Genomic DNA, 14,107 nt, shown 5'->3' with positions numbered 1-14,107 from the left:
AAATTTCACAGACAGAAAACTACATTAATTTACAGTTGAGGTTTTAAAGTTCAAATCCAATCTCTAATAACCAGAAATGTATTATTACCAAAACTGTAGTTATTTTCAAATTAAAAGCTTCAGGAGGATTCTCATCACTTTCACTAGAGAATAATGGCATGATTCTCTATGGAAAAAACACTGGGTAGGAGTCAAACTCCTACATTTTAATACTGCCTCTACTTCTCGATCACTGTATGGCATTGACAAATGCATGTTCTCTCTTTCCCTCGGATTTCCATTTGTGAAATGGGGAAAACAAAATGCATCCACTTCTGAGGATTTTAGGTGAGCGGCAGACATGACCGATTTGGTCAACTTAATGTACCCTCTGTACACACATGCACATCATACATCATTTGGAAGCTTATTAGGTCTACTTGTAGATGAGGTATGATACGGAGCCATCATGTGGTGCTATTACCATAGAAATGGGGGATAAATACGACACCATAAATATGTTAAAATGATCACTGAAATAATTTGCATTCATTTCTTTAGTTTAATATCACTTATTCAAAGACATAAAATTGGATTTCTTTGTGACCTCAAAGCACCACCGCAACAATCTAAACCAGCATTTCTCAAACTGGGGTCCGTGGACACCTGGGGGTCCCTGAGGATACCCCAGAGGATCCGCAGGCTCCGCTGATCAACTCCTCCTCCTCCCTCCCAGTGCCTCAGGCATACTAAAAGTCCGGTGGCGCAGTGGGGCGAAGGCAGGCTTCCTACCTACCCCAGCTCTGCGCCGCTTCCGGAAAACGGGGGGCTGGGGTGGTTGCAGGGAGGGGGTCTCTGTGCGCTGCCCCCACCCCAAGCGCCAACTCCAGAGCTCCCACTGGCCAGGAACTGCAGCCAATGGGAGCTGTGGGGGTGGTGCCTGTGGGCAGGGACAGCGCACAGAGACCTCCTGGCTCCCCCGCCTAGGAGCTGCTGCCAGAGAGATGTGCCGGTCGCTTTCGGGAGCCACCTGGGGTAAGCACCGTCTAGACAGAGCCCTAACCTCCTCCTGCATCCGAACCCCCTGCCCCAGCCCTCCCTCCACACCCCTCACCCACTCCTGTACCCCAGCCTGGTGAAAGTGAGTGAGGGTGGGGGAGAGCAAGCAACAGAGGGAGGATGGATGGAATGAGCGGGGTGCAAGGCCTCAAAAGGTTGGGGGCAGGGACGTGGCAAGGACTGAGCGGAGGGTTTGGGGGGTCCCCAATTTTTTAAAAATCAAAATGGGGGTCCTAAGGTTGCTAAACTTTGAGAGCAGCTGATCTAAACAATCTAAAACAAATCTAGTAATACATTTGTATTGGTATAATTGAAACGTGATAACGCTGGTGACATTTCTGGACAATTATCATCATCTTGTACATCATTATGATCTCTGGCAAGAGTGAGTGGGCTACCAATATCTTTGTTGCTTTGGCATGTACACAGTTCTGTGCAGGCAAGAACGTTATGACTACAGACACAGCTGATTGCTCAGCAACCCTTACTGGTACAGGCACAAATAAGGTCTTGTAGAAGCTCAGATGCCACTGGGCCTTTGAAGAATACAGGAAGCTGTTCATCATCCTCATTTTTCCTTCCATGTTGTAATGGTGATCCATTATTTGCTTTACCTATGTGTGAAGACATCCAAACCTTTGTTTGCCAAGATGCTGTTGTGACATGTTCTTCAAAACTCTCCTCACATGGTGGGATTCTGGCCAGTAACTTGTCCTTCTTGATGGCTAGATTGAGGTGCAAGCAAGTCAGGTTTTTGTGGGTCTCCTCTTCTTTCTCACTCTGGTCATACAGGACTGCTATCAACTTCCTTGCTGCAGAATTTGAAGCTTGTCCATCACAATCTCCCAATTTGGGAGGCTCTGAAGAGGTACGATCACTTTGTTTTGACAACATTAAACAGATTTTTTTTCTCCGATACCAAATAGGTATGTCAGAGAGTCACATGCTGTTAAGGCATGTAGAGCAGGAAGCATGTTGCAGACATCCAGAGTGAGTGCATCACAAATTTCATGCACAGATATGAAGAGATACTTGTTAGTTGTGCTGGTAATGATGGCTGTTTCAATCTACATGTTATCTACGTGTTCCATTTCTGGAAAGTAGTGAACAGCAATGACCAAAACATCTGTATCAGGTGACCTAATTACAATGGTTCCTTTGATACCAAAAGCCATATTGGCACATACAACATACAGAAGCATCTTTGTATCAGCTTTCTCTTGAATACTGTACAGGCTTCTTCAACAGCTCAACTGGTGATGGACTTTGCTGCTTCACCACTGGAAAGGTGGTGTTTGTGTTGGGTGTGCTCCTACACTCAGGTGCACTTTGAACCATACATTCACAGAGGAATTTTGCAACTGAGTGTTCGTTGGATGCCACGTTTTAAAACATTTTCCCACGGGGGCACAGGGCATCCACCAATCACCTGGTATTTCTTGCATCCAACCTTAGATCCTGTTCGGAGCTATCTTTCTGAAATTTTCAGAGATACTATTGTCATACCCGTCAAAGATTCCAATTAAAGAATTAGCTTCAAATCCTTTTAGGACCTGCCTCAAATACTCAGTAGCCAATTTGTCAAATGTGTAGACTGTCTCCAGCTATCATTTGTATGACAGCCTTGGCATCTAAGAGGTACACTATGGTTTCTTTGTTGCATGCTCTTAGCCCATGGATTTTTTCAGCTTGAGCTTTCAACTGATGCCCTAATTCAGCTTTGTCTGTTCTTCTTATTGTTCCATCACCATGAAAAAGGAACATAGGCACAGATCCTATTGGGTGACTGAGGGTATGCCTATACTGAAAAGGCTACAGCGGCACAGCTGCAGTGCTTCAGCTGCGCTGCTGTAACACTTCAGTGTAGCCACTCACCACAATGATGAGAGAAATTGTCCTGTCACTATAGTTAATCCACCTCCCTGCAAGAAGTGGTAGCTAGGTCGATGGAAGAATTATTCTGTCAACCTAGCCATGTCTACACTGGGGATTAGGTCAGCATAGCTGTCTGTCTCAGGGGGGTGGATTTTTCAAACCCCTAAGAGACACAGCAGTGCCGATACAAGTTTTCAGTATTGACCAGCCCTAGGAACAGTTGCGACTGAAACATCATCTCTCCATCTTGCTAAGGACAGAGCTTTGTGGGAAAACAGTTTTGGGACTGAGAGCTGTTATGATTGTCCCTCCTTGCCAGAGTTAAATTTAGTCTTCTTGGCTATGTCAGCAAATGTTTTGATGCCAAATTTCTAGACTGGGCTGAAGAAGCTTCATGTGCCATCAGAATCAAGTGCACCTCTCACAAATCTCTCCATTTGTTCTTCACCATCTGCTATTTTCAGTAGAGACTCTTGTACAACTGACGCTATGAGTCAGGGTCAAATCGGTTTCTCATATTGTTGATGACGTTGTTGATAAGAGCTATAACATGCTCTTCATCCCTTTTCATTACAGAGGCAAGAACTTAATTGTGGACTTTGTCTTCACTACTTCTTGTTAGGTCCCTTCTTTCTCTCATAGCTTTTGGCATATTCATAATATGAAGCTCTGTACCATCATCTCTAACACTAGTACTGACCCATGCATAAGAGTCACTGAATTAAAAAGCTAGTTTCTAGAATATTTCAAAGCTTAGTACTTCATGCATAGGCAGTACAAATTAAAATCTTCTACCAGGCAGACTAGATGCTACATTGTTTTGTTCAAATGCTTACAAATGGGGAAGCATTACATTAGGAATTCACGTATAGTTATATCTACCCACTATGCTGTACAAACTATGAGAATGCAATCTACTGCTACTGGTGCATAACCTTCAGCGTGAGACTGATCTGATCAGCACATTTCAACTGAAAATATAGAAAACTATTATAATCACTTGTGAGATACTTTGACAATTAAGAATATGCAATGTGAAAACGTTTCATGTTAGTAGATTGCAAAATATTGATATTTGACATTTTTGTCACATGCTAACCAGCTTCATCATTCCTGGAAATAAAACAAAAAACAAAATTTGTCCATGCAAAACCAATACAATCTTTTAATACAGTCATTTGGTAGCTTTGACCAATAAACACCACATGAAGGTTTAAAAACTGTGGTCATAGTCATGTTGCAGTGTTTCCGCAACTGCGCAAATATGACACTCTCATTTTGGGTATCACTGTTTCACCTCGCCTACAGGTTTACAGCACCACTTGACAGTTCCAAATCATACCTTATCTAAATGCACTTAAAATAAGCTTTCAAATGATATCTAATGTAGGTTTGTAGGGTGGGTACATTAAACTCCAAAAATATGGCACATGACATTTTTCTAGGAATTAGACTGAAATCAACCTTCATATTGGTAAGATGACCTAGCAATTGAAGGTTCCCTATTCTATTACCAGATAATGCCTTTCATCATCATTGGATAATGGCATAATTATACTTCCTCTTCTAGGGATGCCCCACCTTTAGTATCCTGCTACTGGAAAAATAGAGAAATGGCCAGGCCATTTTCAGCCTAACCTTTTCTGTCAAATACACTGTAGTTTTGTAAACTGGTGACTAGCAATTATACAAATCAAAATATATCATTATATTCTCTAGTTATAAAGGTTATATGACAGTATGTTGTATGCTATGCATATCTGAGTAATTACTAAAATTATTAACACTGTCATTTTGTATGATCACTGGTTTGAGTTACATTTCTTTTGATAATATAGCTTGAAAAATATTTTCTGTTGCTCTGGGCATGATACTGTATTGCTACACAATTAATGGGCCAGATTTACTTAACACAAGACTGGATGAGGGGCACATACAATTGTGACACATGCCACTACAGTTATCTTGCACGTAGATTGGGCACACTAGTGTGTGTGTGTGTGTACGTACAAGTCTAGGCTTCTGTCATCTTGAAACTCTGGGGTTAAATCTATCCTCACATCCAAATTCTTCAAAGTCACAAAATATGTATGCCCATTCCAGAGTCAAACACTATCCCTCTAGCTTTGTCTCTCATATCTTTAAGATTCATCTAGTTTATCATTTCTTAAGATTACCAAACATCTTGTCTCCTTTCTTAGATGTTGATAAATGTAAAATCCAACATGGAACAGTTGGCTGATGATCTTGACAAGCAGGACTGAAACTATGTACATTTCAATGGTCACTCAGAGAATTATACTACAGTACAAAATAGTTCCTATTGTGAAGACTTCGGGTTTTTTTTAAAATAGAATCCTTACATATATGTTTCTACGAAATTTACTGATTAACATTCATAACATACAAAGTGGATCCATTGCTTCATGCCAAATCAAGCACCAATCAGTAGATGTACAATTGCTTATGTCGTTCTACAAATCTCTGTAATCCAAAAGCTGCAAAAACATCTTAGTCAGGCATCTTCTCCACTGAGGTACTATACTTCTGCAGTTTCAAACTCAAATTCAAATACAAAATCATTCCTATGAGCTTTGTCTAGCTGAAGACATTTAGGTTATGTATATGCATGAACCAATACCTCACTGAAAAGGCTTCCATTCACATAAGAAATCCAGAGCTTCCAGAAGTTGGGGAGCTGAATTACAACAAGTTTTGTCAACTTTTCAACAAATGCAACTTGTTGAGGAGCTTTACAACGCCAAGCTAAAGAGGAAAAGAGAAAGAATAAATAACTTTGAATTGATAATAAAAGCTATTTTAAACATGCTGCTAGAGTGTGATCTAAAAATAATGGATCTTTCATGCATATCTATAATCTCTCAGGTGTGAATGGCAACATTTTACGACTTGGTCCATATGGCATACAGCTTGTGTACGTGCAAGATTTATTTCCATATATTCTTTTGAGGGGGTTGGTACTATAAGTATAATATGTCTTCTATGTAGAGGTGCTCGTATGGCCCCACTGAATTATATTGTACATCCTAACAATCCACTCGCATAAATCTGTCTTTAAACCAAGCTAAATGATAACTGAACAGGGAGGATCAGAGGCTTAGCCATTAAAATATAGAGTGGGGGAAGGTTGGAATGTAGGCAGTACAATTGTCTTGAGATTAAGACAAAAGACTGGGAAATGGGAGATCTGAGTTTTATTTCCAGATCATCCACAGACTTCCAGTGTGATCTCACTCATCAACCTCTCCACAATTTCATTAGCGAAGTCTCAGTTTCCTTCTCTGTAAAATGGGGATGGATACTGACATTGTAGGTGGGAGGCTAAATTCATTAATATTTGTAAAGCAATTTGAGACTCTTGGATGACCAGTACTATTAGAAGTTCAAAAAATCATAATAAAAGTAAGTATAGCACTTCTCACTTGGGACATGAGACCAAAAAATAAGAGAAAAATTATCTGAAGTTGCATAAACCTCTATACAATCTTGGCACCTTAACCATCACTAGACATCAATAGAGTCACAACTTTGGGAACATGGGGGAAGAGGTGGATCTTCTCCCATTTTCTTGTCAGGTGAGAGATGGGAGAGAGGAAATACAGGAGATGGTGGATGAGCATGGAAAGTGGAGGTGAGATAGGAAACTTCCATCTCCAGTCATGTTTGTCTTCCCCATCTTGACTTTCTTCATTTGATTATCAGAGCTATGTTTCTTAGCAAACTATTCTGCATCAATAAATAAATGTTGCATGCTTTTTACATCAAGAATTAGATTCCTGCAAACTATGTGGGCATGAAGAAGTCAAAGATCTTCAAACTGATTACAAAGAGGACCTGAGATTTTCTTGTATAGTCTTAGGTCTTTCACAAATTACACAGTTAAAGAGTGTGAAACTAGTTTACATGATTCCATGGGAACATGGAAGACTACTGGATAGCTTATGGTATTTGTCTTTAATCTAGTACATAAATATTGATCATATAGCATAGAAAGTCACCAATTAGACAAACATGAGCCCATATAAAACTGGCTGATTAGCTCCGCTGCCAAGGGACGAAAGATGCAACATCTCAGGTGGGGACTTCTGGTGTGGGAAGTTAGAAGGCTCAAAAATCTACCTTATAATAGAAAAAACCTTAAGTAGTCATTACTGTGGCTGCATCTGTCCAAGATCAGTGCATGATGTCCTTTATGCATGCTGTAGGACCTAGATATTATTGAGTTAAAGCTGTAACTGAAGCCATACTTCAAAATTCCTTGCAAATCTATGTTCAAGTCAGAGTCAATGTAATTTGAATTCACTATTTTGTATTCAACTTTCTTTGAATTTGTTCCAGAATTCACTGCAGCCATAATGATGCATCATGCTAGTGAATAACATGGATAAACGAATCCTCTGAGCAATGACATCAAGTTTTGGCCTAAATATGCTCTTTAATATCATAAACTTTCTATGATGTAAATGTAGATAAATTACATGTAACCAAGGGCAAATAAGCAAAGAAAAGTATAATAGTCCTTAGTGCCTCCATTTCAGGATCTCAAAGTGCAAAAAAATAAAATAAATCAAAAGCCTTTTCTCTAAGAACATAAGGTAGCACAGGCAAACAAAACTAAAAGGAATGGGTAAGATTATTCTAGAATTCTTATGGAAGAATTTTTGGCAGCTTCATAGTATGGCTGGAAAATGTTTTAGTTCATATTGGTAACAAAGTCAAAAAGAAGTTTAGGCTTTTCCTCTTGCGTTTATATGAGATTAACAAGGGGCTTGATGGGACAAGTCCACCATACAGACTGTCCTTTGAAAAATATGTAAGCAACGATAGATCTTGACTTTTATCTTGCAGAATTTATTACTATTTTTATAGTAACCAAGAGTGTGCTAGACATTTTGCAAAAAAAGAAAGACAGTGCATTGTCTTATCCCACATTGTTTGAAAACTAATTTTAATCATGGAGATGGAGGGAGGAAGGACAATGGAGACAGCAATAGAGTCATGTGCTTACTCCATTTTAGCATATGGATATTTTGGTGATTCTGTTTAATTTATATTTTTCCTGTGAATATTCAGCATAAAAAGAATATAAAACAATGTTATAAACTTGCATTTAAAGAATAAAGATAAATGACACAATTAATCACAGCATTTATTTAAATATTTTGGATGTTTTCTACATTTTCAAATGTACTGATTTCAATTACAACACAGAATACAAAGTGTATAGTGCTCACTTAATATTTATTTTTGATTACAAGTATTTGCACTGTAAAAAAACAAGTCCACTCAGCCCTACTTCTTGTTCAGCCAATCCCTCAGAGAAACAAATTTGTTTATATCTGCAGAAGAGATAATGCTGACCGCTTCTTGTTTACAATTCACCTGAAAGTGAGAACAGGTGTTCTCATGGCACTGTTGGAGCCGGTGTCTCAAGATATTTACGTGCCAGATGCGCTAAAGATTCACATGTCCCTTCATGCTTCAACCAGCATTCCAGAAGACACACGGCCGTGCTGATGACGGGTTCAGCTCAATAACAAACCAGAGCAGTGCGGACTGACGCATGTTCATTTTCATCATCTGAGTCAGATGCCACCAGCAGAAGGTTGATTTTCTTTTTTGGTGGTTTGGGTTCTGTAGTTTCTGCATCAGAGTGTTGCTCTTTTAAGTCTTCTAAAAGCATGCTCCATAACTCATCCCTCTCAGATTTTAGAAGGCACTTCAGATTCTTAAACCTTGGGTCGAGTGCTCTAGCTATCTTTAGAAATCTCACATTGGTACCTTCTTTGCGTTTTGTGAAATCTGCAGCGAAGGTGTTCTTAAAATGAACAACATGTGCTGGGTCATCATCCAAGACTGCTATAATGACTGCACCACAACTAAGGTGCGGCAGAGTTTGTCTGGGGCTTACCTGAGAAGGACAGTTCTGCTTTATGGTGGCTGGGGGAGGGGGGAAGGAGGTCAGAAACTGCTGTAATAAAGGTGCTTGGTGGTCAGCTTTGAAGCAATGACTCATTCCCTTCCCCCCCCGCCCAGGAATGTGAGCTCTGAAGGGCATAAAGGTATGAAACCTGGGTGGGGCAAGTCTGTTCCACACAGCGAGTAAGCCAGCAAACAGGATCGTGAAGCAGCATGGCTCCAGGGGCATGGAGAAGGGTGAGCTCAGGAAAAATGGGGGCTGTTACTCCCCCAGCCCCAGAGGCAGGGAAGGGCAAGCAGAGGCAAATTACAAGTAGGACACAAGGGGTGTGATTTAGCAAGTGAAGCTGCTGCTAGGTGTCTGCTGCAGTCACTAGACAGCGGGGAGGGTGGAAAGAAAGGGAACTAGCATCCCCTTGCCCCAGGTACTTCCACCCATAGACAGGCTAGAAGTTGCAATTGGGGAGGGTGAATTGGCAAGCGAAGCTAGTCAGTGTCTGAAACAGTGTCTGGGAGGGGATGGGGGAGGGGAAGAGGGAGACAAGGGAATTTAACTGTTTCATGTACCAGCCGTGCTGCAAGTAAATGTATGGGCTATCAGGCTGCAATTCTTTCTGGCTGTGAGCAGGTTGCTGCTCAGGTGTCTGTACCTTTGCCAGAAAAGGGACAAGCAGAGGCAGCAGCTGCAGCACAGGGCAGTCCCAATGGAGCCCAAGGGCTGGAGGGGGACCCAAGGGAGACAGTATTGCAGCAGGGACAGGGGGTGCTCACCAGTACAGTGGCTGTTAATGCTCAGGGTGGTATATTTAATAACCCAGGGCAGCCTCATGGACTGAGGGAGGGAAATGACGGAGGGGAAGCATCCACGCATGCAGGTGGGCAGGCTGTGTGGTCTAATGAGGTAGTCAACGGAGCTGTGCAGCAAATGGTCAGTGAAATTGTTTCTGAGGTTTTCTCCACAGCATTACAGCGCTTCCAAAGGGCATGAGGTCACCCAGAACCAGGATATTCTCCTCCACTGAACACAAGGGATGGCATTAATGTTGATCCCAGGGGTGAGTGTGATCTGAACCAGACAGAGGTTGGGGGGATGGGTGGCAGAGGTGGTATCCGGCCTTCCAGCCTGGCAAGAGGTGGTAGTTGCAGGGGCCACAGCGAGGTGCAGGGACTGTGCTCAATCAGCCCGTCAGTGAGTTCACCTGAAGGGGACAGGAGTGAGCCTGAGTAAATACTCTGGGTCCAGGAGTTGGAGGTCCAGAAGCCTGGGCAGATGTACCCAGAGGTGACACCTTCAGTGGGGGCACTGATGGTATTACACAGCTGCTGCAAGCTAATTTGCATTTACTGCAGCAGCTTCAGGCAGTTAGGTGTGAGGGGTCTGCACAGGGTGACAGGGCAGGCCCAGCATGGGCTCAAGTTTGGGCAGCAGAACAGGGACAGGCTCCCAGCAAGGGTAGCGAAGCCCGCCCCTGGGCACATGGGGACTCATCGGCCATCAGGGAATGTAACCTCATGGGACAGAGTAGAGACTCCGGGGGGGGGGGGGGGGGGGGGGGCAACTATGCGGGAGCAGGGCTCTGTGGAACTCCCTCCATGCAGTCCTGAGTACGGTTCTGCCGGGGTGGCTGACCCGATAGTTCACCTACGCAGTACAACTAACGACAAAATCCTGAGAGGCAAATACGTGGATATATTATCCCTATTGCACAGGGAGGTGTTGACAGACAGTAAACATGGGCAAGGCAAGCAAAACAGCGAGCTGCCCAAGAGGCCAAGGGTGCCTAGAACATGGGAAAATTGGGAGGCTGCCTTCTTCATCTGTGCAGGTGTTATAGTATAGGCCTACCCAAAGAGGAGCCCTGCCTTGGTTAAGTATATGGACATAAGTAGGCGGGCACAAAATGTGGGGCATGTCCTGGTTTAATTATGATGAGCAGTTTCAATTAAGGGCAGCAACACAAACTGGGATAAGGTGGGACATACCTCAGCACACACAGTGGTTGAAGTGGATGATACCCAAGGGGCCAGGAGTTCACACAGACAGTGATTTGTTCATACCGCAGCAAGCTCGGGAGGGGCCTGAGGCACATAATAATATTTGCTGGGCATTTAATGATGGTGGTTGTTTTCGAAGCACCTGTAGATACAGACATGTTTGCAGGACATGTTTTGGGACCCATTCAGCCCATTCTTGCTAGAACGGGAAGGGAAGATCACAGGGAGGAAACAGGAATGGGGGTGGCACAAGCGCCAACCGCAGGTTTGGTGTGGATGGAACAGGGTGTGGGACACAAAGCACAAGCTGGGGAGGGGGACAAGTGGTGCAATGGGCACGGGCTCCAACGCCAGTTAAGCTGGATGTGTTAAGGATTCTCCTATGGGATTACCCTAACAGGGCAGATGGGGCATATTTGTAGGAAGGGTATTCAGCAGGATTTCGGATCCCTTTTGTGGGAAATAGGACTCATTTGATGTCAAAAAATGTAAAGTCGGTAGCTGGAATGGGACATATTGTTAAAAAAAAAGATTGCACAAGAATTAAAGGAGGGCAGGATAGCTGGGCCATTTGATCAATTGCCTATAGCACATTTGAGAGTTTCCCCCCAAGAAGACCCCAGGGACATACCAATTAATTCATCACCTGTCATATCCACAAGGTGGCTCTGTTAATGATGAGATAGACCTGGCTCTATGTTCCATACGCTATTCCTCCATTGATGAAGCAGTTCATATCATTGGGGCGCGTGGTCCTGGGGCGCTAATGGCTCGTAGCCCACCTTAACCCTCTTACAAGGGTGGTGGATGGTAAGGTCCAAGCCATGGGTTGGCTGATATTTAATTAACGCTTATTTTTTTAATGAGTGTCATCAGCATGGAAGCACGTCCTCTGGAATGGTGCCCAAAGCATGAAGGGGCATACGAATGTTTAGCATATCTGGCACGTAAAGACCTTGCAATGCCAGCTACAAAAGTGCCATGCAAATGCCTGTTCTCACTTTCTGGTGACATTGTAAATAAGAAGAGGGCAGCATTATCTCCTGTAAATGTTAACGAACTTGTTTATCTTAGCGACTGGCTGAACAAGAAGTAGGACTGAGTGGACTTGTAGGCTCTGAAGTTTTACATTGTTTTGCTTTTGAGTGCAGTTATGTAACAAAAAATAAATCTACATTTGTAAGTTGCACTTTCACAACAAAGAGATTGCACTACAGTACTTGTTTGAGGTGAATTGAAAAATACTATTTCTTTTATCATTTTTACAGTGCAAATATTTGTAAGCAAAAATAATATACACTTTGATTTCAATTAAAACACAGAATACAATATATATGAAAATGTAGAATACCATCCAAAATATTTAATAAATTTCAATTGGTATTCTATTATTTAACAGTGCAATTAAAACTGTGATTGATTGTGTTTAATTTTTTTTAATCGGATTATTTTTTTTGAGTTAATCACGTGAGTTAACTGCAATTAATCGACAGCCCTAGTAAAAAATGATTCTTCCTTTATGGCTCTTTATGATGTATAAAAGATAGATTCAAAGTTTGTTTCCTACTTGGCTTGTTTTTAAACTCAGAAACAGCAAGACTTTATTTCTCGGCTTTTGTTGGATAGCTAAGCGGGATACTAACACCATAATAGAACGAAACCTTAGCTGTAGCTTCCTCAGCTTCTAAGGAAAAGGTGTGGATGTTGAATTTTTATACCAACTGTTCGTCAGAATTTGCCCTTACACAAAAACTAAAACAACCCCCCAACCCTACTACAAAGTTTTAAACTGGCTGACTAAAAGTACTCTTCCCTGTAAGGAAGACCTGGATACAAAGATACAAATTCAAGTTTCAGCCACCAGTGATCTCACTACTCGGGGCTCAATGGGACTTAGGTCTGGTCTACACTGGGGGGGGGGGGGGGGGAGTCAGTCTAAGTTACGCAACTTCAGGTACGCTATTTTCGTAGCTGAAGTGACGTACTCAGAGCTACTTACCATGGTGTCTTCACTGCAGTAGGACGACTGCTGCCGCTCCCCCATCGACTCTGCCTATGCTTCTTGCTCCGGTGGAGTACCAGAGTCGATGGGAGAGCATTCAGCGGTCGATTTATCGTGTCTTCACTAGACACGATAAATCGACCCCTGCTGGATCGATTGCTCCGGAAGTAAGTGTAGACATGCCTTTAGACTCCTACATCATGGGAACTTAAAAAAAATTGGTTTTCATGTGCTCATCCAGTTCCTGGAAGATAACAGGGAGCTAGGCTATGGACAGCCAGGTAAAATCAAGGCATGCAATCTTATTTTCCCTGTTGGGTTTATAGGATCACAGAACCAGGCCTGGAGGCGTTAAGTAACAGAGGAACATTTAAATGCAGCTGGGATTCTTATTACAGAGACCAACAGACTGATATGATAAAAATAAGAAAGTAGTTCCTAATGTGCAGGGAAACTCAACATGGAAAGAGACTTTGTTGCCTTGACTGTAACTTGGAAAAGGAGACTTGGATTTGGACCTAGTTTTTATCTCAGCAAGGGGAGGACTGCTTTGGTTTGATGTTTTTTGCTTCAGTAGGAGGGGGATTTTTATTTAGGATTTTATCTATATGGTGAGGATAACTGTCCAGTTTTGTGGGCTCCTCCTTGACTGATCCCATCATGTAATAAGCACACACCCTTTTCACTTTGCAATTTACCTTTAAGAAACTTCTATGTCTTTATAGAGTAGTAGAGACAGAATATGAAAATAACTTTCATAGACATATATTATTCTGTTATGGACTGGTGGCTCATTTTCTGTCAACACACTAAAACAATGAATATGATTACCCTCTATCAAATTTGAATATTTGGGGAATACACAGTAAAAATACACAGGCCTAGGGATTTGTCAGAAGTAGATTTTTATTTTATAAATGAAACTGATGCTTACTGTCATCACGACCCGACTGAAAGCTGCTGCCCCTTTTCAGCGAAGCAGTCTGACTGAGATGACCAAGTGGAGACGGACGCACATCACTGTCCAGGTCTAGCATGGGGCTATGTAGCAACGAATTGCCTGAAAGACAGTATCAGAGGGGTAGCCGTGTTAGTCTGAATCTGTAGAAAGCAACAGAGGGTCCTGTGGCACCTTTAAGACTAACAGAAGTATTGGGAGCATAAGCTTTCGTGGGTAAGAACCCACGAAAGCTTATGCTCCCAATACTTCTGTTAGTCTTAAAGGTGCCACAGGACCCTCTGTTGCTTTCTGAAAGA

General features: G+C 42.3%; 1 protein-coding gene across 1 annotated transcript in view; it reads right to left on the bottom strand.

The window, feature by feature from the left end:
• The window catches only part of LOC112107510 (exocyst complex component 2), a 208,695-nt gene that overhangs the window by 92,551 nt on the left and 102,037 nt on the right, over positions 1-14,107 (bottom strand). Inside the window, exons 12-13 of the mRNA XM_026658728.1 lie at positions 13,785-13,910; positions 5,555-5,679 (exon numbers count right to left, since the gene is read on the bottom strand). Of these exons, the coding sequence (XP_026514513.1) occupies positions 5,555-5,679; positions 13,785-13,910 (251 nt within the window). The remainder of the gene's footprint in view (positions 1-5,554; positions 5,680-13,784; positions 13,911-14,107) is intronic.

This window comes from Terrapene carolina, unplaced genomic scaffold (genome assembly GCF_002925995.2).
Source record: "Terrapene carolina triunguis isolate 2854851 unplaced genomic scaffold, T_m_triunguis-2.0 Scaffold55, whole genome shotgun sequence".
Taxonomy (NCBI): domain Eukaryota; kingdom Metazoa; phylum Chordata; order Testudines; family Emydidae; genus Terrapene; species Terrapene triunguis.
This window is presented reverse-complemented; position numbering and strand designations above follow the sequence as displayed.